Source organism: Rhipicephalus sanguineus, chromosome 6 (assembly GCF_013339695.2).
Source record: "Rhipicephalus sanguineus isolate Rsan-2018 chromosome 6, BIME_Rsan_1.4, whole genome shotgun sequence".
In the NCBI taxonomy this organism is placed as follows: domain Eukaryota; kingdom Metazoa; phylum Arthropoda; class Arachnida; order Ixodida; family Ixodidae; genus Rhipicephalus; species Rhipicephalus sanguineus.
The window spans coordinates 80,050,219-80,076,794 of NC_051181.1; the positions used below are offsets into that span (position 1 = coordinate 80,050,219).

The 26,576-nt window shown below is 50.3% G+C and overlaps 1 protein-coding gene across 1 annotated transcript in view; it reads left to right on the plus strand.

Annotated features, from left to right (window-relative positions):
• LOC119395936 (N-acetylglucosamine-6-sulfatase) overlaps positions 1 to 26,576 on the plus strand; it is a 50,886-nt gene that overhangs the window by 515 nt on the left and 23,795 nt on the right. The window contains exons 2-5 of the mRNA XM_037662967.2: positions 1,341 to 1,400; positions 2,835 to 3,038; positions 10,352 to 10,417; positions 25,680 to 25,778. Of these exons, the coding sequence (XP_037518895.1) occupies positions 1,341 to 1,400; positions 2,835 to 3,038; positions 10,352 to 10,417; positions 25,680 to 25,778 (429 nt within the window). The remainder of the gene's footprint in view (positions 1 to 1,340; positions 1,401 to 2,834; positions 3,039 to 10,351; positions 10,418 to 25,679; positions 25,779 to 26,576) is intronic.

A 26,576-nucleotide genomic window follows, 5' to 3' on the forward strand; every position in this document is an offset into this window, starting at 1 on the left:
CCGTTGGTTGTTCATACCGAGGTTGTTCATACCGAGGCGCTGTTTTCGCCTCGGGAGGTAAGCTGACCCGGGAAGTCTTTAATGAATAAACACGTATACAACGCTTATGTACCGTACGTAGGGGTGCCCCTTTGACCCCCGTCCCGCACCTAGGTTACACAGATTTTTTTCTCAGATTGTCATTATGCACGTAATAATGAAACTAATAATTTCTGGGGTTTTACGAGCCAAAACCACCATATGATTATTAGGCACGCCGTAGTGGAGGACTCCTGAAATTTAGACCATCAGGTGTTCCTTACCAGCACAGAGATCGCGCAGTACACAGGCCTCTAGCATTTCGCTTCCATTCAAATGCGACCACCGCGGCCAGGATCGAACCGGCGACATTTAGGTCCGGGCTGTGGTCCGGGCTGTGGCGACTCGCCATCGCTACACCACTGTATCGTGGGCTTGCCAAAACAGACCAGCATCTTTAAATACCTTTTTACGTAAATTTGAACTATCAAAACGGTTTGGAGCTATGGGAGGCACAACTCACCAGCTCTGACCCGCAGGTGCAGTTGGCGCTTCTGGGTCACGTTAGGCAGGCGGCAGAAACCATGGAGCCCCGGACTGTCGGCCCCACCAGTCAAGCTCCTAACCTTTACCCAAAACTCACTTCAATAAAGTTATTCTTCTTCTTCTCCGCTCTCTGGTCTCCCAAAAGTCAAGAAAAGTACATTCAAGCCAGACGCACGAGCCAGACGCACAGTTTCGAAAAAAAAAAAAAGAAATTTGCAGCAACCAAGCTGTTTTTGTGAAATGAAGCCTCACTATGCTGCATTAAGAACTAGGTCTTTCAACAATGTTCACCTATTTTAGACACGAAGCATGTCCTTTCGTATCTACGTTCTTCATGATACGCCGCACGAGATGTCGTTTCTATAGCCTTGGCCATACAAACAGGATATAAGGGGCACGTTCATTGAGCAAATACATAAAGACTATCCGGAGACGCACTTGCAACATCTGTTGTATCTGGTGGGATCACGTCCATTTCTTGCATTTATGAGTAGCACTCACTTTTTAAAATGTTGGTGTCATCCCCAGTTGGCATTTCAAGGGTCTTCCGGATGTACATTGACAACTTTTAGCCACCATTACCGCCATCGCAGTATAAAAGTGCTCAAGTGCGGCCGCGTTAGAAAGGTATATATGTTTGCTTTATATTATTGCTCGACATGCAATGTGAATTCTTGCAGATTGTGCCTAACAGTACACCGTCTATTTCATGCTTTTCGGCCATAGCATCGACTGGAGCAATGAATGGAAGCGCATCTTTCAATCTATGCCCGCAGAAACCCCTTGTGAAAACGCGCCAGCTCATTGCGGACGGTGGAGTGACTTTCGCCAACGCGGTGAGTTACGATTTTGAGCATTCTTGTGAGCAACGTTCAGTGATTTTTTTTTAGCAAAACATTCCGTGAAAATAATCATTATGTAGCGCGAAAAGACAAAATGGACACACAGTACCACAAACCACTGGTGATTCTGTGTCCGTTTTGTCTTTTCGCGCTACATGATTATAAGCAAGCACCAACTAGCCCAAGAAAAAATCCTTCTGAAGAACATTCCGTGAAAATCATCCTGGGGCTCCACAAGCAGCGCGTGTGTCAGTATGAAAAAAAATGTATATGTCTCGACCTAAAGTTGGGAAAATGATCTCTAGCGCCGTAGATGTAACCATACTGTGACATAAAAAAAGGAAGATGTAATAGAAAACTTATTTTCAAGAAAAGGGCATAGTCTGTGTGAAGTCTACTGTACTTATTCGTATGATACCAGTACTAGGATAATGGCTTCTGTTTTTTAATATTGGCTATCGACTCCTATGACAATGTAATAATATTGCCATAATACCACTAATAACAATAATATAAATGCAGTAGTAATGTAATAATAAGGCGTGCACTGTTATGCCTCCAGCTGCTTATTCCATTGCTCGCTTTCCATACTACGATGTATGACAGCGCGCACTTCGACAAAAGACGTGAGAGAAAGGGGACAAACGAAGACAAGCGCTTTTCTTACGAGCAGTCCTAGAATAAACTGTTCGTAAGAAATATTTTCAGCCAATCAGGCTATCAGACATACTGCAGACTGTAGACAGATGGCTATGAGCACTTATTACCTAAATGGACACTAAAGAGGAACAATGAATCAGTTTAAAATTATAAATTGTACTCTGACAACTCTAAAGTCGTTACTTTCGCCACCATGGGATTATTGATAGAGGAGAAAATTAAGGTCAAGGTCTCATTTTCAAATTTCGCGCCGTAATCTCTGCGCACGTCGTCACGGATTGTAACGTGTATATTTCGTGTTGTAGCGACATTGGCTCAACGAAATTTCCTGAAACTTCATATGTTACGTCTATGGACCCCTCAGTGGACAATGTACTTCATCTTTACTGACTAGGAACTACGTAGAACCTAATAAACGCCTGTCAAAATCTATGACGTCACGACGTTTGGTGCGGGAATTTAAATGTGGCGTCGCCAACCGCATTTTCTTTTCGCGCGTCTTCTCGCTTACCAAGCGTCTTATCGGGGCAAGCGCGTTGATTTCGGAATAGTGAAAGAGTACTTTACTATAACAGAGAGCTGAGCTAGTTGGTACGTATTCATTCTAAAAAGAGACAGGGCGTGCAAACACGGACACAAGAGAGAGATCAGGACACCACAAACGCCTTTAGTACTTTACTAATATGAGAACAATCGTTTTTCTCTTTAGTGTCCCTTTAACGACATTATGAACCAGGGTACAACATTTGTTGTTAATTTTCTACGCAGTACGTGACGACGCCCCTGTGCTGCCCAAGCCGCTCGAGCATCCTGACGGGTCGGTACGTGCACAACGTCGGCGTCTTCAACAACTCACTCTCCGGCGGATGCAGCTCACAGCACTGGCAGCGCGGACCCGAGCGGAGCGCGTTCGCAGTGGACCTACAGCGGGCCGGATACGAGACCTTCTATGCGGGGAAATATCTCAACAGGGTAAAGCTACCGGGTTCGAATGCCGTAAAAATTCGGACAAAAACGTAGGTTTAGGGTCGCTTTAGATCGTACCGACATGATGATTTTGTAGGCCAAGAACGAAGGCATGTTACAAAGATAAATAACTTGAGCGACGTCGTAGAATCGTTATTATCGCAACTAATAACGTAACTAAAGAAAGTTTGTTGCATGTCAGTACATGGCCACTTCGCTTCGAAAGCCTAATTGGTCGCTGTTTCTTTCTTTCCTTGTTTTCGCTTTTGTGGCTTCGAAAGTTACTATTTTAACGAAAAAACGACCAATCGAGACTTGTACATATTGTGAGCGCTGACTGTGTAGCTCATCATCTTCACTTGTGCATACAAATCATCGTGATCATCATCATCGTGTTCGCTCGCCGGTGTTCGGTTTTTGGTTCGCGCGCCTTTGTTGTAAATACAACAATCGTTTCGTCGTACCTGACGTCGTCTCACAATATTAATAATAATAATAATTGCCGGGGTTTTACTTCCCAAAACCACGATGCCATTACGAGACTCCGCAAAAATGTCGACCACCCTGGTGTTCTTTAACGTGTACCTAAATCTGAGTGCACAGGCCTCAAGCATTTCGCCTGCATCGAAATGGGCCGCCACAGCCGGGATTTGATCCCGCCATCTTCGAGTCAGCAGTCAAGCACCATTACCACTAGACCACCGCGGCTTGTTGGAGACTTTTGCAGAACTCCCCCAAACATCCTAACGATTTCATGCAAGCTGTAAATTCATACATCGCATCTGTTCACTTCATGGTATACAACGGATGCAGGTTAAGAATGCATTTATATTCGTTTCGGCGCGTATATTTTTCTTAACTGACCAGTTTTGGGGAGATTTTTGGAAATATTTTCCGCTGATTCAATCGAAACTTTGCTTAATAGAGACATCATAATTTACTTTCTCCCTCAAATGCAGCAAATGTCATACAAATTGGTTCAGTCGTTGCCTCACGAAAGCGTGTCTACGTTTTACATATGTGGCGTTTCTTTTTCTCTAAAAGAACCAAGTCATCTTTAAGTGAAATTGAGAAAAACGCAGATGTTTGGTACTGAAAATATGGTGAGTCCTGCTCCAACTATTTTTTGCCAGTGTGCGTCACCAAAATACTTCAAACCTACATAGCGGCTAAAATTTATGTAGCTCACTATCGTCGGTACTCAGGAGTCAAATTTGAATTTGGTTGTTAATAGATTAGTTCGTTTCATGTGAGCTTGAATTGACTACGCAGAGGTAGTCTAAATGGCAGCGAATGAACGATATTTGCCGCGAGATCGGGCTACAGGTGGCAGCATCATCGCCGCGCTAGTGTGGATAGGCGGTTGTCGGCGCGTATACAAACGTGCACAACAGCGCTTCGTTGTGGGCGATTTCACCCGATTTCCGGCAAACAAAATGCCTTGACTGCAGCTTTGTGGTAATATGTGAGCTCTTGATTCCCGAAATAATGCACGAAGCGCGCCGAACGTTACAATTGCTTGTGAGAGAAGCGCATCCTGCCAACGAGCGGGTTGCTCGCCTTCGGTGACAGTCGGCGTTTTCGCAATGGGTGACGTTTTTTGTTTTTTTATTTCTACATGTTTAGCTTGTGTTCCACCTATTACGCACTGCTGTATCGCGCGATTGAATTAACTATTTACTTCTTGTTCATTTGGATGCTCCTCAACAAAAAGAAAGCCCGTATTCCTGCACGATGAGTTGAAATAGCACTTTGTGCACTGCGTGCTCAAATATTCATTCGCATTTCTTATTCAGTTCTCCATGAAATGTAGAACAGTTTATAGGTTTACTGAGGAAAGCTACGTGGCTGACAGCGCTTTAGCGATATGGGGACGTTTAACACGCACACGCTTGTTTTTATTCCAGTAACAGTACACAAAGGTAACTGTACAGCACGGAAATTTCTTCGATTGATTACTTGCACGACAGTAATGAAACAAAGGCCCGGTTATTTCACGGGACCAAAGTACGCTTTTTCATACGAATAATGTCCGCTGCCTTCTGTCAATCTAAACAACGCAACACAAACGCTCAAGATAATGTAAAGAAAAAAAAAGATGTGGCTTCGCGTGAAATTACTACTACATAAATGTAAACTACGTCGTTTGGAATAATTTTAACCACCAGCGCTCTTTAACGCGCACCTTAATCTAAGAACACGGGTGTTTTTGTATAAATTTCGCCACAAGTTAAAATTGCGCAAGGTAACTCAGTTTTGCGATTTCCGTGTCATTTCATTTTCTGTTCTTTTTAGGGGACAATTTAGGTACCGAAGTGTCAGACGTGGCTTAACAGAAATATTTCTCTCTAGTGAGACCAGGACCGTACACAACTAATCTCGTCGCGTAACGTATAAACAACACCTAACCACAACGCTCAAGTACATGCGAGCCTTTTTTTACCACCGCGCCCCTAAAAGGCTATATTCGCATGACATTTAATGCTTCTCCTCTTTAAGGCAACGCCAAATGAACATTGCAATGCGCTTGAATCACAGAGCGGCATCTACACTCATATGACTCTCGTGAACGGAGGGTACGACGACCGCACACAGCACTCTCGACAAGTGCACTCTCTGATCTTTTTATAGTACATATACAGCCGATAAAGGCCAGATGCTTTTTACATCGTGTTAGGCATACGTACGAGCGGTTAAAGTTGCACTAACGCAACGGAACAAACCGCCTTTTGAGGATCTGCATGACGTACGCGCACATGCAAACACAACGGGGCTAGCAGACGACGCACGGAGCAATCCACACTAGGCGCGGTTCAGCCAGAAGCCGCTAGGCGGCGACTCCGCTCGATCTCTAGGCCAATAGCACTATTTTGCGACAAGATTAACGCCATCTTATGCTTCCGTCGCTGCCTTCCTTTGTTTCATGGGCGTAATGGCGATGACTGGACTTGAAGAGCGCGTGGTCTTTCCTTGAAACAGGCACACTCTCCTGAACAGTCGGCAGCTTTTAAATGCGAATGCATTTCTTAGTCGGGCTATGTAAGGCATCCGGCGTTGTCTGCGCGCCTCTCCGCTCTCACTCCCTCTCCCATAGCAGCAGCTGCGGGTGCGCGCGCTTATCCTCGCCCCTAGCAACCGGAGCAGGTGGTGCGGGCGGAGTAGCGGAGAGTGAGTGAAGAGGAGGAGCGCGCTCTTGCTTGTGAGGGCTCTCGCATCGCGGGAGCTCGGCCAGCGCAATTTTTTTTTTATGTGGCATTGGCTCGGCGGAGCTCCCGCGTGTGTGGAGAGGGTAGGTGCAGTGCTTCGCCGCTCCTTCTCTCGCCGTTCGCTCTCTCTCCTCCCTGCGCCACCGCCTCAATGCAGTGCGTTTGAAACGCGTTTGTAGCGTTTGTGCTGCCTTGGCACAGCCTGGAAACAGCGCGTTCTAAACGCGTTTGTGCTCCGTTGAAGGCGGTGGCAACATCCCTGAGGTGATTACGAACGCACGTAGGAAGCGTCGGTTGAAAGAGGCGCCCAAAAGGGAGACACTTGAGCGCGCCGATGTGTCCAGCTTTACGCCATTAAAATTACTACGCCGTGTACTCTCGGCGCAGGAAATGCATTCGCATTTCCTCACGATTCCCTTCGGGAAGGTGGGGGCATTTCTCTTTTTCCTGGCATCTATTCAAAGCCTCCAAAACATGCTTCAGCTCTTCTTCTTCTTCTTCGCTACTTAGTTGGTTTTATGCAGCGCCGTTCAACTTCTTCTTCAAGGTGCCTAATATTTTTCGTTTCAGTTGTCTTCTATTGGCCTCGAGGCCCACCACTGGTAACGCCGGCGCCACCGTCGGCGTGACGTGCTTGGCAGGATCACGTGGTCTCAGCGGCCGCGTCGGCTGCTTGTGGCGCACTGCCGCGTGCTTTGAAAATGAGTTTCAAGTCCCACATGCGCTGCGGTCTGTTCAAATTCGGAAGTTTTCTCTCATTTTCTACTCAACTGAAACCATTGTAATAGAGTGGCTGCCTCCGAAGGCGACGAACATGGGGCTCTACTGCTCGGTGCCGCAGTGCCGCGCTTACGCAAAGGAGCCCAGTGTCAGCCTGCACTGGTAACCGCGGAACAAGAAACAGCGTGAAGCATGGGTTGTAAAGCTAAGAACCGGCAAGTAGCCATCCGCTACGAGTCTTGTGTGCAACGAGCACTTCCGCGACGACGACTTTAGGTACTGCGTCGGGCCTGCGATGTTCGGTGAGTAGCAGACAGCGCGCACTGAGACGATGGCTCGCGCGCGCTTCCCGCCGGCAAATGATGCTTATCTGCCACAGGATGGCACAAGCGCTACCTTTTACCACGTGCGATGCCATCTCAGAACCCTCCAATGCGACCTCTTGATCGTCGGCCCCGTGCTCAGCGTCCACAAAATCGGCTGCAGATGCGCAAGTCATTGATTAGATACGTTGAATTAAAAAACGCACAGGTTCCCTTATGTATTCGTTAAAGATGACTAGAAGGCGAAAGCCATTCAGTCGATGTACTGATTCTCCCGCGCCCCCCTCCAAAAGCGTTCTGCACCTAACGCGGTTTTGCACGGCCTCCGTGACCGATCGCGGAGGCAATGCAATGCGACCATGACGTGTGAATGTGTCATCATGTGACGTCACATTATGTGACGTCGTGATGACGTCATATGGTGACACCATCAGGTGACGATTATTTTTTGCATCACTCGTGTTGACGCCGCCGACGTGGGACGCCGACGGGCAACCTTCCCATTTGATGAGGCATGCATTGCTTCATAAGCTACATAAATTTTGTATTGCCTCCGTGATCGGCCCACCGGCCAACCATGTATTTTCTTGGAACCTCATTTATTTACGTGGGAAAGATGCCACCCTGTTGGCGTTAGACACGACACTGCTGCCAAAATTGCTGGGGTACTCGCCAAATAATTACTATCCTGTTCTGCGGCTGCTGGTTGCTGCAATGCCTTCTATTTTATTCACCGCTACTTCAACTTCATGTGGGTCCTAGTTCACAGCCGACGTTTGCAGAACAAGTCCGGCAAACGTTACTGTATTTTCTTTCTTTTCCTAGGCGTCGCATGCTACTACATGCTCGGTCTCGTAGACTGGTTCTCCTTCCACCAGCAATCTCGAAGTGGTGAAGCTTTGGTCTATGAATATGTTGATGACAGAGAGCGGCAAGTTCACTGGAATGCAAACGGAACGATAATTAAGGAGCATTAAAAAAAGGCGTCGCATTTGCTCACGTTTTGTGTGAGCACCAAACGAAACGAATGCGCTGAATAAAGAAACAGAAGCAGCGGCATTTGCCCGCTGAGAAGACCGATCAATACGCAGTGCGAGACAACCAACTTGTCAAATGACACTGAAACGTACCCGAATTTAGACCGAAAAAGAAAAAAAAAACACTCAATCGTCGGGACGGCAGATCACAAAGTTGCCATGCGCACCGAAGCCGCAGTTGTAAGGAAATTGTTTTTGAACTGCTCTGATAGCGTCCGCGCAACAGTAGTTGTTTGTGTACTCACAAATTCTCATATTTTGCGGCCTAAAGTTCACAGCGCGGTGCCAAAACGTGCTCGTAGCAAAAGCGAAGCCATCAGTGCGAACATACATGCTGACGCTGATACATGCAGAGGCACCGTCAGTCGTCGCGAACCCGTGCGATCGCTGGCTTGAGGCTTCTTTCTGTTATGCTCCGTTTGGTTATACAGGCACTCTACTCTAACCAGATATTTCATATAGTTTGCACTCAGCGAGTGACTACCTTTCACGCAAGAAGCCGGTTCAGGGGTCTCCAACGTGGTAACTGCAGAAAACCGAGCACCCGCTTCACGCTAAGAGACAGCGACTGTTGACTATCTTGTGCTTTCAGTTCGTCGAAAATGATTATTTTGACAGTAAAGAACACAGTTCATTTCGAAAGTGCTTACAGAAATGCCCTGGAGGGCTTCCGCGAGGTGTTTTTGTAGAGCGCTGACAGCAAAACCTATGGGGAGCGCGACGGCGGTATCCTGCCTAGCACGAAATCGAGGCGCGTCCGATAGAGGGCGACTCCGTAACTCCTCGAGGCCAATATCAAATACACCGCCTTGGAGCGAAAGAAGGACATAACACTGTAGAGCAAAACTCGAAAAGAAACACTAAAAGGCGCAAAGAAGCAGGAAAGTTGGCCTCTTACTCTTTATATTTGAGTCTTGTCCTACGGCATCATATCATTTAGTATGAACGAACTCGCCCAAGAAGAACTAAGTGGGGAACGAAAGCACGATCACAAAGCAACTAGGCCACAAATGAAGCAGATTGTATGCCGCCACATTGGTTGTCTTGGTCACGATTGTTGACGCAGCACCGGTGTAATGTATCCGGCTCGGTTTGATTCAAACAGGCACAGGATTGGGCTCATTTTCAATTCGAAAGTGGTTTTACAGCAGAGCGGTTATACTCGAGGTTGGCCGTGTGTCGTAGACAGAAAATTATCATCATCATGAAAGCAGCAGACGCTCCATTCTTCATTGTCGTGTTCTGCTTCGCTCCCAGAACACGTGCGCCCATTTGTCCGGCGTGGGATGCAATAACTTTTAATGGGCGAGAGAACGAGTACACTCAAACCTCGATATAACGAACACGGATATAACGAATCATCGCTTATAACGAAGTAAATGAGGAACAGTCTGGTCATATATACAGTGTTACAGATATACGTTTATAACGAATTTTCGGATATAATGAACTTACTTTCGTGTCAGATGCGACTTTGTTATAATGATGTTTGACTGTACAGAGAGAGAGAGAGAGAAGGAAAGAGAGAAATTATTGGCGCAAAAAAAAATTCTTGGCGAGAGCAAGTACGGCCATGTATAGTATCGTATAGCAAGGGGTGGGAAAGAGGCAGGTGAGACGGTAAAAGCCTAGCCAAGCCAGGACCAGCTAGGTGCCTACCTGCGCTGCAGTGACCCAGCCTTGTGCGACTTTATGCAAGCTGCGATAATTTTTTTAGTCCACGTTACAGCAAGGAATTGCCCCATTTTGATTACAAACGTTTATAAACGTGAAAGACAATTAGGCGTGCTTTACGTTCCCATGAAACTTAGCCCAGCTGCGGTTTCCGGATGTGGCTCTTATAGAAAAAAAAACGCCACATATATATTATGTGAACAGAAAAATCGCACTTGGCCCAGAGCTGAGAAATTTGCCGCGGTTTAGAGTTAGACGATCGCTTTTGTCTTTAAGCATTCTAAGTATCTTCACGAACTCAATTAGCAGGTACAAGGCGACTGATTGAGGCGGTATTTCTGTCTTCACCTATGTCGCAGTACGGTCACAAGAAGGCTGGCGGCGTGCAACATGTGCCGCCGGGATGGACTAACTGGAACGGCCTGGTAAGCACCCACATTTCACCCGGCTTTCCCAGTACTTAAGTTCCCTTAAATCTCACTTACGCTATAGCTGGAATACTTTCAAGAGTGAAATGTTTACCGAGTACTATGCCTGTGTAATAAATGAGCAGATTTTCATCAAAACATTCGAGCGAATCGCAGGTTTGACTACTCGCGAATGTGGACATCAAAAAATATTGTGATAACATTTGATAGACAAATTTCTTATTATCTGGCCTAATTTATTGAAGTTAAGGTTTAACCGCGAATTCACTTCGTTTATGCATAAATGAACGTAATTTTTTTTTCACCACTGAAATGAAATGTTTAAAGCGCTATATTGCGTCGAAACTAATTTCTTGATGCGATAGAAAAGTCGGACACATATTTTAAACCGTAAAAATAGTTGTAGAATCATACGTGCCAAAAACAATGTGATTATTTAGATGCGAAGCAGCTTATGCTCGGGGCTGTGTCCGTCCATTGGCGACCGTCGGCTCGGGAACCAGGTGTGCTGGCACGCGCTAGCGCGTTCGGGTCTGTGTAAGGGGCTGGGCAAGACACTGTGGCCTCTCCCCCTTACACTCTCTCAGCAATCATGGAACTTTAAGTCGACCCATGCGCTGCTTTGCATCCCCGCTGTGCGTCTGTCTCTTCACTGGTTTCCCTCGCACGTTGGTATAGCCGGGAACGAGGAGGCCGACGCCGCCGCTAAAGCAGCACACCACGGCGACACCACGGCGACACCCCAGTCACCAAGGCGGTAGCCCTGTCGGACTACTCCCGGCAACGACTGCGGCAACTGCTACCAGTGGTCCACCCTGACACGCGGGTGGCAAGGGGCAAACCACCGCCACCCCTACCAGAGACCGGCATGGAGAGACGCGAGCGGTGGCTGCTGCTTCGCCTGCGGACCGGCAGCGCTTGGCCTGCGGCACGCATGTTTTCCAAGGGTCGCTGCTCGTCGCCTGCGTGCCGCAGATGCAGCGACGACGAAACGTTGGAGCATATAAGTTGCGCCTGCTCTGCCCTGGCCGCTGAACGATGCTTGATGGCGCGCCGCTATCGCCTGCTCGGTCTCCCTGCGACAACGGTGGAGGACTTCCAGTTTACCGCACGGTCAAAGCTACAAGCCCTGCGAGCCTTCCTCGAGTTTCCGGCTTCTGCGCTTTGGCTTCCTGCTCCCGCCTTCGTTGACAAGACACTCTTGCCACGCTACTCACTCCTTTACAACTTCTTTTCTTCTATCGTCTTTACTTCCCCTTGCCCATGCCTAAGGGCGCTGAGCCTTGCCCCCTCGACGGGAGGCAGAAAATAGAACCCCTTTTCATTTGTTCTTTCACGAACCACTCTCTCATCCCCACATGGTTCCCTTTAGTGGGAGATTTAGTCACGCCGTTATAGGGAACTCCAAATTAATTTCGATCAACCGGAGTTTCTTAACAGGCCCATAAAAGTCAAAGTTTACGGCCAGTATTGTTTTTCAACGGGATCAGTATACGGCCAGCGTCTCCTGGAATTGAATGCCTGCCTTCGTGTTTAGCAGAGCAGCGCTACGGTCGCTGGGCCACCACAGCGGGTGTTATGAAGAATAGTTTTGGCCGGAACAAATATTCGGCATACTTATTTATTGCTCCTCCTTATCTATCATGGAAGACAAAAGATGTATTAAATATCTGCGAACAGTACGGAAAGAATAGAAAAGAGAGAAAAGACTGGAGAGGGAGACTGCTATGCTACCATACACAGGGGTCGGATGTTGATGGGGAGGGATCTGAAATAAGTTCACGCTGTGTTTCTACCGATCACTGGCGTCCGCTCTATTGATTACATCGTTATCGAAAAGGAGCGTTTGTAACAAAATGAGCGATTTACGAACTTTTCACGTTGCGTATAGTTCTCGGCCGCGCGTCGGTGCTACCGTCCGTTTCTTTTATTTTTATTTTTTAGAGCGCAGCTCTTAGGCGCCCGTTCCTGCGTTGAGCGGCTTCGCCGTTGTAGTTGCAGGTATCTAGTAGCCGACAGAGCCAACGAGTACGAAAGAGAGCGAACGCGGAGTCTGTCGATATCGCGACCCACTCGCCACTAACCTCGCTTTCTTCCTTCGTCACGCGCGCTGGCCCCTTAGTCGGAGCTCGTGCGGATGCAGGCCTGGCAAGTGCACTACGGCTGGCTTCACTTTTGCTAATGGGGCTGTCGGCGTTTCGCTTGGTTCGCGACGCCTGCAGTGCACAGGGTGGTGTGCGTAGCACTCGAGCGCTGGCAGTGCCTGTGGCAATATGTAACGAAGGTTACATTGCTACAAGTGCGGATAGCCAAAACTTCAAACGCAGTTGGCGTTGCGCCAACACGCAGCTGCGCTCAAAATTCGCGTTAGGGAGTATTGTAATCGTCGGTGATTTTTAGGGGCGAAGCTCCTTAAGGCGGCACCCGTTCGTCCCTCGTCGTGCTCGTAGTAGTGAGTAACAAGTCTTACCCTTTGACCTCCAAGGTGGTGCCGGTGGGAGATTTCTCCTGTGCGTTGTTGAACAATAAAAAATTCGCAGCGTGCGCGTTAACTAAAAGCCGAATTCTTCTGTCTCTGTAGAAGTGTAAGTGTTAGCTAAAAGCCGACTTCTTCTGTCTCTCATTCCCATTAGCAGCCATTGTTTACCTCCAAGGTAGTGCCTGGTGAGATTTCTCCTGTGCGTGATTAAACAATAAAAATTTTGTTCAAAACGCCGTTGATTGATGAAATAAACCAACGAAAGACGCCAGATGTTTTGTAAAAAAAAAGGAAAGAACGCCAGATGTTTCTAAAGCAAAACGAAAAAGACGCCAGCTGCTTAACGAAAGACGCAAGGTGTTTTCTAAAGCAATGGTTTTCTAAACAATGAAAATTCACAGCGTACATGTAAAATTAAAGTGAGCTGCAAGTCGTCATAACTCATCGAACCTTTAGTATAAACGCGCCCGATCTCACGTCGGTGATGATGTACTGGGCAGAATTCACGGAAGATTCACGGTTTACCGATGAACCTCCGCAGCTTCGCCCACTCATCATCATTCACTCCGTGGATATGCTGTTTTGTTACTTGTGAAACTTCATGAACGCTTCATTGGGTGTAGCATCAAAGATGTTGGGCTATATTACATGACAAGCAGAACTATTATTAGGAACGAGGTAGTCTCGTGGTAGTCTCGTGATCCGGCCTTCTCCCACTTACGCCGCTTCTGCTTCCTTTCAAGGTCTGTAGCCAACACTTGTGAGAGGACTGAGAGAGAGTTTGCCATATCAGGCAACAGGGCTTTAAATGTATCAGAAAACCACCCACCTCATTACTAGATAAAGAAGTATTTTAGATGCGAAGCAGCTTTTGCTCGGGGCTGTGTCCGTCCTTCCATTGACGACCGTCCGCTCGGGAACCATGTGTGCGGCACGCGCTAGTGCGTTCGGGCCTGTGTAAGGGGCTGGGTAAGACGCTGTGGCCTCTCCCCCTTACACTCTCTCAGCAATCACGGAACTTTAAGTCGACCCATGTGCTGCTTCGCATCCCCGCATGGTTCCCTTTAGTGGAAGATGGTGTAATTTTTATTGCGATAGCAATTATATGGACACCCTCGGCTGGTTTTTGCCGTCGGCGTCGCCGCCCGGGCCAGTATTATATATATATATATATATATATATATATATATATATATATATATATATATATATATATATATATATATATATATATATATATATATATATATATATATGATTGAAGCCGAACTGGGTTGTGGGTCAGGTGCTCACGCGGCACAGAACAGAATAGAACAGCTGGCCTAGCGTACGGGCGTTGTCTCTGTTCTCTTCCCTTACAATGGCGCAGTCGCGAAACACAGAGCCATCAGAAGTCGTAAATCCGCCTGCCTCTATCAACCTTCGAAGCGGACGAGTGCTTTCGGACTCGCAGCTACTACCTTCCGGGGACGGCGTCCAGGCCTCCACGGCGGCTCAACCACAGGGTTGCGACTCCGAAGTGACCCGGTTCTTGGGCGTATTGACGCAACGCCTCAACAACATAGCAAGTAGCTCCACTTCCGCCATTGGATGCGCCGCACCTGGGCCGCTACCTGAGATTGCTATTCCGGAATTTCACGGGTTTCAGGACGATCCTACCACCTGGGTCTCGACCGTCGTCTCTGTCGCCACGAAATACTCTTGGCCAGAGTCTACGAAGAAATCCGTCGCGGAAGGGCGCCTCCGAGGAGCTGCACAAGCCTGGCATCGTCTTCAGGGAAACAAGTATGCCTCATGGACTACTTGGTGCGCGGCCCTCACGTCCACATTTGCACCGCTTCCGGGAGCCTATGACACTCGCTTCATGGAGATGCGGTCTCGCCTGCAAGCCCGAACTGAAGACATTGCCGCATACATCTGCGACAAATTATGCCTCCTGCAAGCTTGCGATATTGCCTGGCCCTCTCCGGCAGCCAGACAGTATGTCATCGATGGCATATACGATGCGACGCATGCGGCCATACTGTCTGTGCAGGCAGTCCATCATGACATCGACGCTTTTATCCGACAAGCGGCAGAGTTGCAGGAAACTGCAAGACGCCGCGCTCCTGCAGTCTCCCTACCGGAACCCGCTACCACGCGGCGCGGATGCTTTTCCTGCGGGTGCTTTGGGCATGGATACGAGGCCTGCCCACAAACGCCGCGCCAAGCCATCCATTTCCAAGCCCGGCCGCTTCCAACAGTTCCGCGTCGACGGCATCGGTGAGCTCACGGCACTCGTGGATACTGGAGCCCAGCGAACGGCGCTGCTTCGCCGTCACGCCCCAGTCACCCTCCAGCCTTGGACCGAGCCGCCCCTACGGGGCCTCGGCGGCAGCGTACTCCCTGTAGGTGCGGTGGACCTGCAGCTACACACCGAAGCCGTGAGCAAGTTACTTGCTGCCGTACCCGTCTTCGAGGACCTACCCGCCGATATGGTCCTGGGAACGGATTATCTTCTATCTGGTGACGTACAGCTTGTCATCGAGGGTGGTGGAGTTTTTCTACGTCCATTAGTCACGGGTTCCGCAACTACTGCAGTCACTGCAGGTGAGCTTGACGCACCTACTACCCTTTCCTCACTGCTCGAACAACATAGACGGATCTTCGCGGAAAGTACATCGCAGCTCCCAGGGACAAGCTTACTTGAACATCGCATACCCACAGATGGCCATGCGCCCATCTCTATACCACTACGACGCTACGCCGAACGAGAACGAGCCGTCATTGCCGAACAAGTGCAAGAAATGCTGACAGCTAACGTAATTAGACCATCGTCTAGTCCCTGGGCCGCACCCGTCGTCCTTGTCCGGAAGAAGAATGGGAGCCTCAGGTTTTGTGTCGATTATGGGGAATTAAACAAGCACACCATTCCCGATTCCTACCCACTGCCCCGCTTCGACGACGCCATTGACACGGTACGGCACTCTAAATTCTTTCATCACTTGATCTTCGTGCGGGATATTGGCAAATTAACGTTGCTCAAGAAGACAAGTGCAAAACAGCGTTCCGGACACCTTCCGGTCTCTACGAGTTTAACCGCATGCCTTTTGGGCTGCGAACAGCACCAAGTACATTTCAGCGCGCCATGAATATTGCCCTCGGCACATTGAAAGATCATGCGTGTGTCGTGTATCTGGACGACATATTGGTCGTGGGCACAACGGAGAAAGAACACCTTCGGAACTTGGATGAAGTTCTCTAAAGGCTGTTCGATGCCGGATTCCTACTGAACGGAGAAAATGCCAATTTCTCTCGGCCACCATCCCGTACTTAGGACACACCATTTCTGCAGACGGTATTCAACTTTTGCCTGAAAGAGTAGCAGCGGTAGCAAACTTTCCTACTCCAACGTCTTTGAAACAGCTGCAGGCATTTTTAGGTGGCGCGTCGTACTTGCGCAAGTTTGTTCCCAACTTCGCATCGACAGCAGCTCCACTCACAAATATGCTTAAGAAAGCGTCGACTTTTGTGTGGGGCCCTTCACAAGATGCCGCCTTTCAAACCCTCAAGCACCGTCTGACACAGTGCCCCGTTTTGAGTCATTTCCAGGACAAATGGGACACTGAGGTTCCTACTGACGCAAGCCAGGTGGGTCTAGGAGCGGTCCTCGTTCAGCGCGACCCAGACGGAGTTGAACATGTTGTAGCTTACGCCAGCCGCAAGTTATCGGACACGGAACGCCATTACCACTCGAACGAGTTGGAGTGCTTGGCTGTTGTCTGGAGCGTGGACGAGAAGTTTCGTCACTACTTGTTCGGCCGCAAATTCACGGTGGTGACGGACAACGTTGCGATTGCGTGGATGTTTGCCAAGCAACACCTGAAGCACAAGTTCGCCCGCTGGATCATCCGACTGCAAGACTACACTTACGACGTGAAGCATCGAGCAGGGGCGCTAAACCAGGTTGCCGATGCGCTATCGCGGAACCCTTGCGAAGAAAGCCTACCACAACCTAAAGAAGGCTGGATTTGGTTCTCGCAGCAGGATGTTTCGAACTCTCAGCGGTACGATTCAGATTTGGCAGCAATCATAACGTCGCTCGAAGACACGCAGATGAATTCAAAGTTTGTCCTCCGCGGAAGAACATTGTATCGACGCCATTGGACCAGCAACCAAGAAGAACGCCACCTCTTAGTGATTCCATCGACCATGCGTTCTGAAATCCTGCACGCCACCCATGATGCCCCGGAAGGTGGACACGTAGGCCGACGAGCTACTCTGCGGAAGATCCAGGAACGTTTCTGGTGGCCGAGGATGGAAAGAAGCGTTCAAGTGTACGTCGCAAGCTGCGAGGTCTGCCAAAAGCATAAGCGTCGCCCGGGATGCCAACATGGACTACTAACACCTATTCCACTCCCCGACACTATTTTCAACACCATCGGGATTGATCACGTCGGGCCATTACCAACTACAGCCGCAGGGAACAGATACATTGTAGTGGCAGTGGACCACTTGTCGAAGTTTGTGGAAGTTGCTGCGGTGCCCTCTCTCGCCGCTGGCTTTGTAATAAAATTTCTACAGGACCGCTTTGAATGGAAGCACGGCCTACCTAAGAAGATCATTTCAGACAGAGCAACCACTTACCGAAGTCGTGAACTCCGATCGTACCTCCGAAATGCAGGTGTCGATCATCAGTTCACTTCAGCATACCATCCACAAGCGAATGGCCTAACGGAGAGGTACAACCATACCCTATTGGCTCGACTCACTCCTTACTGCAAGAACAAGAAACCAAATGAAGCAGACTGGGATGAGCACCTGCAGGCAGCCGCGTACGCGATTAACACGGCGTTCCAGGTTGCCATTGGAACATCACCTTATGAAGTTGTCTACGGACAGATTCCGAAGCTGACTGCCGTCAAGAATTTGAGCACCCCCTTAAAAGTCGGGCGCACCGCTTCACGACAGACCGCCTGCCGCGTCATCCGGGCTAGGGCACGCAAGACAGCTGCAAACGCGCAAGAGGCCCAGAAACGGTACTATGACCGCATCACCGCCCAGGGCCGCAGTATAAGGTCGGAGACGAGGTGTGGGTACAACGATGCGCGCAATCGCCGGGCAAAAAGCTTTAACCGAAGTATGAAGGACCTTTCGTCATCACTGAAAGGCTGGGTGAGAACACGTGGCGTGTATGTTATCCGTCCTGTGAAACGAGTGCGGACAAACGCAGGAAAAACAATTTTTCTGTGCACGTGTCTCGTCTCAAGAAAAGAGAGCTTCGGCAGAACTGACAAGTCGCGTTTCGTGGGTGCCTTTTTTTAGGGGCGAAGCTCCTTAAGGCGGCACCCGTTCGTCCCTCGTCGTGGTCGTAGTAGTGAGTAACAAGTCTTACGCTTTGACCTCCAAGGTGGTGCCGGTGGGAGATTTTTCCTGTGCGTTGTTGAACAATAAAAAGTTCGCAGCGTGCGCGTTAACTAAAAGCCGAATTCTTCTGTCTCTCATTCCCCATTAGCAGCCATTGGCATGTTCCAGTAGGAAACGTTAGTAGAAGTAGAAGTGTAAGTGTTAGCTAAAAGCCGACTTCTTCTGTCTCTCATTGCCATTAGCAGCCATTGTTTACCTCCAAGGTAGTGCCTGGTGAGATTTCTCCTGTGCGTGATTAAACAATAAAAATTTTGTTCAAAACGCCGTTGATTGATGAAATAAACCAACGAAAGACGCCAGATGTTTTGTAAAAGCAGAACGAAAGAACGCCAGATGTTTTTCTTAAAGTGTAGTAGTAGTAGTTATATGTAGCCACCTCGCCCGATCGTCAACGGGCGAGGTGGACCGGCAACGGCGCGAGGACCCTGCCGTACGAGAGTTAAATCACACTAAAAGACATACTTTGCGGGCGATACACTCTAGTGAGCTTTCAACTTTTCGTCTTAATGTACATGATAAAGAAATTATTTCTACGAAAAACGCAAGGCACACCTTGAGCAATATGTTTGGTTTTGGGACGCTAAATGGAACCATGAGGCGATGCGAAGCCGGAGCACTTGCACGATCGCGTTCCGTTGGCTTTCGTTGGGCATGCTACCGACCTCGCGTCGTGGAACGCGCGTCCTGTCTTCCCTCTAGCCTTGCCTTTAATTCGCACAGGGCGAGCGGGGAATGCGGTCGCTCTTGGCGCTCTTTCGCTCGGGAGCGGACTTCTTCCTTGCATTTCACCGATCACAAGTGATAATGAAGGGACCACGTAAACCAACGGTACAATAAATGTTTGATGTTTAATATATACACGATGTTTCACACTCTTTATATTATGTACTGGGCGCATTTCACGGAAGAGTTTCACGGTTTACAGATGATTCCCTCCGTAGCTTCGCCCCACTCATCATCATTCACCCCGTGGATATGCTGTGATTTTTTTTTAAGAAATGAACCGACGCAGTGTGGCCGAATGTGATGATTGAAGCCGAACTGGGTTGTGGGCCAGGGGCTCACGCGGCACAGAACAGAATAGAACAGCTGGCCTAGCGTACGGGCGTTGTCTCTGTTCTCTTCCCTTACAATATATATATATATTGTTAAGCGGTTTATTGGACGGGACTCCGCAACAATTCGCTATGGCGACAGTCAAGGCAAGAGCACGGGCTCCGAGAGCGAGCGGCGTTATAAGAGGACGACCCACTAGGAGCCGCTGGAGAACGCAACCGTTAAATAGTACCATTTGCTTCGCCACAATTACCCCGGGTACGAAAAGGGAGCCGTCCGGCGACCTAACAGCTCGTCACTATGAGTGGGTCATAGTAGGCCTTGAGGCGCTCCACGTTGACTATGTCGCGCCCTCGACGGCGCATGTCCGAAGCTGGTTCGATGGGTTCGATCAAGTAGTTGACCGGGGATGTGCGCTCGACGACCCGGTATGGGCCTTCGTATTTCGGCAGCAGTTTCGAAGAGAGGCCACTTGCAGTGGTAGGGACAGAGAGCCATACGAGCGCTCCATGGAGGAATGTAGGCTCAGAAGTGGTGGTGCCATCGCGAATGCTCTTCTGCAGCTCTTGTTCCTGCGTCGTAAATGTCTTGGCAAGCTCGCGACACTCTTCAGCAAGCCTGGCTGTGTCAGAAATAGGCGCACACTCAGATGGATCCGGCTTGTATGGAAGTATCGTGTCGATGGTGTGCGACGGGTGCCTTCCGCACAGTAAGAAGGGTGAAAAACCAGTAGTGCTCTGAGGGGCGGTATTATAGGCGTAGGTGACGAAGGGCAGAATGGCATCCCAATTGGTGTGATCGGCGGCGACGTACATTGACAGCATGTCGCCGAGCGTGCGGTTAAAGCGTTCGGTTAGGCCATTCGTCTGCGGGTGGTAAGCAGTAGTTTTGCGGTGAACAGGATGGCACTCTTTCAGAATGGCTTCCACGACTTCTGATAAGAAGACACGGCCTCGATCGCTGAGAAGCTCTTGGGGAGGACCGTGACGCAGTATGAATCTGTGTAGTAGGAAGGAGGCAACATCGCGCGCTGTAGCCGCTGGGAGGGCGGCGGTTTCAGCGTATCGCGTTAGATGGTCAACAGCGACGATGGCCCAGCGGTTACCAGCCGAAGTCAGAGGAAGTGGTCCATACAAATCGATGCCCACGCGCCCAAACGGACGGTTAGGGCAAGGTAATGGTTGTAGACCTGCTGGCGACACGTGCGTTGCAGGTTTTCGGCGTTGGCAATCGAGGCAGGAGCGAACGAACTTCTGCACGTAGCGGTACATCCCACGCCAGAAGTATCGTTGTCGAATGCGGTGGTAAGTTTTGGATACCCCAGAGTGCGCGCATTGCGGGTCAGAGTGGAAGGCTTCGCATATTTCAGAACGCAGACTGCGGGGTATCACTAGTAGCCACTGGCGGCCGTCGGCGTTGTAATTGCGTCGGTGCAGGAGGTCGTCACGAACGGCGAAATGGTGGGCTTGACGACGCAACGCGCGAGTGGATGGTGTTGCCGTTGGATCAGTGAGCAAGTCGATCAGCGAGGTGATCCATTTATCCTTGCGCTGTTCGGTAGCGATGGTGTGAACGCTGATTGAAGCAACATCTATGTGAGATACTGAGCAGGGGGCATTGTCGTCAGGCAAGGGAGAGCGCGAGAGGGCGTCGGCGTCAGCATGCTGGCGTCCGTTGCGGTACAGCACGCGGATGTCGTAGTCCTGCAGGCGAAGTGCCCAGCGCGCGAGACGGCCTGAGGGATCCTTCAATGACGACAGCCAGCATAGTGCATGATGGTCGGTGACGACATCAAATGGGCGACCATACAAATAAGGTCGAAACTTTGTAAGGGCCCATATGATCGCCAGGCACTCTTTTTCCGTGACTGAGTAATTGGTCTCGGCTCTGGTAAGCGTACGGCTTGCGTATGCCACGACATATTCGGGGAACCCTGGTTTGCGCTGCGCAAGGACAGCGCCGAGGCCTACACCGCTGGCGTCCGTGTGTACCTCCGTTGGGGCCGTAGGATCGTAGTGGCGTAGTATGGGAGGAGACGTCAACAAACGACGGAGCTTTGCGAACGCGTCGTCACACTCCGACGACCACGAATTTAGGGGTCCGTTACTTCCAAGGAGCTTCGTCAGCGGCGATATGATGGTGGCAAAGTTTCGTATGAAGCGTCGAAAGTACGAACACAGTCCTACGAAACTGCGCAGTTCTTTTACGGACGTAGGTTTGGGAAATTCGGCCACGGCCCGAAGTTTGGCCGGATCGGGAAGGATTCCGTCCTTGGACACGACGTAGCCGAGGATTGTCAGCTGCCGTGCTGCAAATCGGCACTTCTTCAGGCCGGCGTTGCGCAAACGCGTCAAAACATGCCGCAGACGTTGGAGATGCGTGGAGAAGTCCGGAGCAAAAACCACGACGTCGTCCAGGTAACACAAGCACGTGTGCCATTTCAAGTTGCGCAGAACGGTGTCCATCATGCGCTCGAAGGTCGCGGGCGCATTACACAGACCAAACAGCATGACGTTAAACTCGTACAAGCCGTCGGGCGTGACAAAGGCTGTCTTCGGTCGAGCGTCATCCGCCATGGGTACTTGCCAGTACCCCGAGCGCAAATCAAGAGACGAAAAGAATTCGGCTCCTTGCAGGCTGTCAATTGCGTCGTCGATTCGCGGCAGCGGATAAACATCCTTGCGAGTGATCTTGTTGAGCCGTCGGTAGTCCACACAGAACCGCACGGAACCGTCCTTCTTCGCAACGAGAACAACGGGAGACGCCCATGGGCTGTCCGAGGGCCGAATAACGTCGCGTCGAAGCATATCGTCAACTTGCTCATTAATGACCCGCCGTTCTGCGGGAGACACGCGATATGGACGTTGCCGCAGTGGTGGTTGGGCGCCGGTGTCGATGCGATGCGTAAAAGCGGTAGTGCGGCCGAGAGAAGTTTGCCCGACATCGAAAAAAGAACGAAATTCTTCCAGCAGGCACAGAAGTTGGGAACGCTGGACCGATGTGAGGTCGTCAGCAATGGAGGACCTAAACACATCAGCAGGTGAGGAATCGGACGCGGAAACAGCACTGAGCGTACCGGAACTGGGACAGTGCGTGTCATCGGGTGCGTCCATAACTTGTGCGTCTTCGAGGGGTTCCACTCTGCTAAGACATTCCCCTCGCACCAACGTAACAATGTATGGAGATGGGTTGTGAACAAAAATAGCGGTAATGCCCTGAGTGACCTGGACGGTCGCGAAAGGTACCAGCAAGCCTCTCCTTGTGCAAACGTGGTCAGATGGCGAAATGAGTGCAATGGTGTCGGAGAGACCGGCGCAGTCGACTGACACAGCCATCGACGAGTTTGGAGGCACTTTGGTATCGTCTTTGACGAGGATCTTGCTCGATACCGATGAAGTGTCTGCCGGCGTCAGATCTGAGAACGGGGAGAGTTCGATTTCGGCTTGTGCGCAATGAATTACGGCGTCGTGGCGGGAGAGAAAATCCCATCCCAGGATGACGTCGTGAGAGCATGCAGCAATTATAATGAACTCGACATCGTACAGAACGTCCTGAATGACGACGCGAGCAGTGCATATTGCTGTAGGATGAATACTCTGGGAGCTAGCTGTACGGAGAGACATCCCAGAAAGTGGCGTCCTCACTTTTCGTAGTAATCGGCTCAATTTTTGGTCCATAACGGATACGGCGGCTCCAGTGTCGACAAGGGCAGATGCGGGAACACCGTCGACAAACACGTCTACCACGTTCGATGGGCTTCGCTGAGGGCTTTCGCAGTTCGATAGCGTCGCAGCCCTTGCCTCCTGGACTGCGACGACTAGTTTTCCTGGTCGCGTGCGACCGGACGTGGGCGCATCGGCGACAGTGAACGACGTCGTGGAGACGGAGAGCGCCGAGTAGATGGAGCCTGACGTGACGTCGGCGACAGAGGCGTAGGTGGGGCGTAAAATGTGCGGTTTGACTGGCTGGTGGCGGGCGACACGACTTGAGGTGGGTGGACGCGATTGCAGTAACGCGCCACGTGGCCGGCGTAACCGCATGCGAAGCATATGGGGCGGTTGTCAGGTGTGCGCCATCGGTTTGCTGGAGCAGGGCCCGCCCATGGCGCAGGACGTGATTGACGGGGTGGCGACTGATATGACTGCATCGTTGGCTGCAGTCGTGGCCTCTGCATGACGTCGGCGTAGGTAGCCGGCACAGCCGCTTCGAAGGACTGATGTCTAGCGGCGGCTTCGGCGTAACTGTGTGGGGCAGCCGTAGGTATTACTGGGGACGTCCTGGCGACAACTTGGGCGTAACTGAGTGGTGCAGGAGCTGGATGGTGCTGGTGGTACTCAGGCATGACCTCTGCGATTTCCTGCTCAATCGCTCGACGGAGGGGAGGGAGAAGAGTGGTTGACGGCTGTTGAACGTACTGAGGTTGAGCAAAGTCCAGCAGAGAGAACTGGCGCGCAATTTCCTCGCGCACGAATGACTTCACCTCTGCGAGCAAGGCGGAGTGGTCGGATATGGTCGACAAGCCAGCGAGGTCGGCGTCGCGGGATGGAGAGCGACGGGTCATCGACCGCTGCCGGCGCAGCTCCTCGTAGCTCTGGCAGAGCGTGATGACCTCGGCCACTGTGCTGGGGTTTTTGGCGAGCAGCATCGTGAAGGCATCGTCGTCGATGCCTTTCATAATGTGCTTCATCTTGTCAGATTCCGACATGGTGGCGTCGGCTTTCTTACACAAATCGAGGATGTCTTCAATGTAGCTGGTAAAGGTTTCGCCGGCCTGCTGAGCTCGTTCTCGCAAACGCTGTTCGGCCTGCAGCTTACGAACGGCAGGGCGGCCAAACACGTTGATGATGGCGGTCTTGAAGTCGGACCACGTCGTAAAATCGGATGCGTGGTTGTTGTACCACAGGCCGGCCACACCCGCGAGGTAGAAAACCAAGTTGGTCAATTTTCCCGCCTCGTCCCATTTATTGGGGACACTCACGCGTTCATAGATCGCGAGCCAGTCCTCCACGTCGGTCCCATCTGCGCCAATGAAGACTGGGGGGTCGCGGATACGAGGGACACCGGGACATGAGGTCGGTGTAGGCGGAGGCGTCTGCTGGGCGGCGTCTTGAGGCATGGTAGCTGATAGGGTACGGGATCGAAGCTCCAGAGGCATCGAATGGGAGCACAGCACTCTCCACCAATTTGTTAAGCGGTTTATTGGACGGGACTCCGCAACAATTCGCTATGGCGACAGTCAAGGCAAGAGCACGGGCTCCGAGAGCGAGCGGCGTTATAAGAGGACGACCCACTAGGAGCCGCTGGAGAACGCAACCGTTAAATAGTACCATTTGCTTCGCCACAATATATATATATATATACACACACAAAAGCCACGAAGAAAAGTAATTCAGAAATACGTTCCGACGCGCGGAATCGAACGGGCGACCTCTAGCTCCGCAGCGCGCGGCGTTAGACGGCTAGGCCACGAAGAGTACCGTCTTTCAGCATGCTAACGGCGAGCTATTTATATGTACCATTTACTTCAGCGTGCTTTCTTGCGCACCAGCGAGATGGCGCGAAGTGCGCGAGGGGTGTGCTTTAAAGGTCGTCGCCCGGCTCGTAGTGATGCGCTCACACCTTTTCTCATGGTGTGGGGGTGGGGTTGAGGGGAGGGTCTATTAGTATGTCTCGTGCTTTCACCGCGATGTCCGCGCTGAAGTTACAGAGCGTACGAAGGTCCCTTCGCTCGCTGCAGCGGCCGCGTTTGTGAAACGAGCGCGTTGTTCAAACAGAAATAAGTAACAATTGTGGCAGATGTTCGCGCTCGTCCTGTGTGCGTTCGTTTCATGCGTCCCTTATGTTTGAGCAGCGCGCTTTAATTGTCGAGCTGTGACACGTAATAGTTCGCACTCGTCCTGTGTGTGTTTTTTTCGTGCGTCCTTTGCGCTTGAGCGAAGCACTGGAAATTTCGAGCTGCTTTCCGATCTTCGCGTTACATCCCAATTTGTTGCTATCGCATTCATTGCTTCGTCTTTGCGGCGAAACTGTGAGTTTTTTTGTTCATCTGTCCATTGAATATTTATAGTAATTAGGTTTGGGATCAAGATTGTAACCATGCACACGTGCGAGCTTTTTGCTCTTTCGTTGATAGTGCTGGTGCGTCTACGTCGACGGTGTAGCTGCGTATATATGCTCTTGTTCGGCAACGAATAAAATGAGATAGTTGATGCCTGTCCTGTCTGCAGAGTCATTTGTCTTCGTCTTCTCCGGGCCTTTATTTTACATAAGTACGTGGGACCAACTATCTCAAACCAAAGCTTTGCTGCTGCATCGCAGGTGGGAAACTCCGTCTACTACAACTACACGCTGTCCATTAACGGCACCGCAGAAAAGCATGGCGACAGCCCGGACAAGGACTACCTCACCGATGTATTGGTAAGCCGACAATGATACTGCGCGATGGCGCTACCATGCGTTCGTTTTCCGTAACATGTGAAACTTAGTGAAAGCTTCCTTGGCTATTCACTGTACTTCACTGGCATTTCAGGCCTCTTTGGGTGCCTTTCTTAGCTGTTTTTTTTTTTTTTCACTTTGTAAAGGGTCAGAGTAAAGGACTAACAATCGTCAACAACTAGTCAGACACCCGGAAGCTGCCAGGGCACTTCCTTGTACCAGTTGTCGCATACAACTTCAGAAGTCCGCGGCATTTCTTCCTCAAAGGCAGATTCACCCAAGCATGCACCAACGGGCGCGCACTCCGGACTAGCGTCATGAGCCGACCGGCCGGTAACCCCGCCTTCGGAGAACATTGCCGAGTGCATACGCGGGATTATTTCTTTGGTCGTGGAGGCGATCTGCTGCCGCGCTTCAGCCGTCTGGGCGGGGCCTTTCCGGACTTCTTAAGTTGTATCAGACTATATAGAAGTATTTTCCTTACGCGCTGCGTGGTACAACAAGTGTCATATGCGTCGGAAACCACCCAACCCAAAAAGTCAAAGCACAGTGCTCAACTATCGATCATCAATCCATCGTTTGGGCAGAACTGCTGCCTTTGTTTTGTCAAAACAGCATTTGTGTCTGGGAATTTAGTGCAGGGATATTGTAGTACGTACATCATGATAAATGGTGGGAGGCACTCCGGAGACAGGTTCAGTAACATAGACATAACCTTAGAGACTCTCGATGAATATTGGCCGGGCCATGGCCTATCAAAGCCGTACACGGCTTTAATTG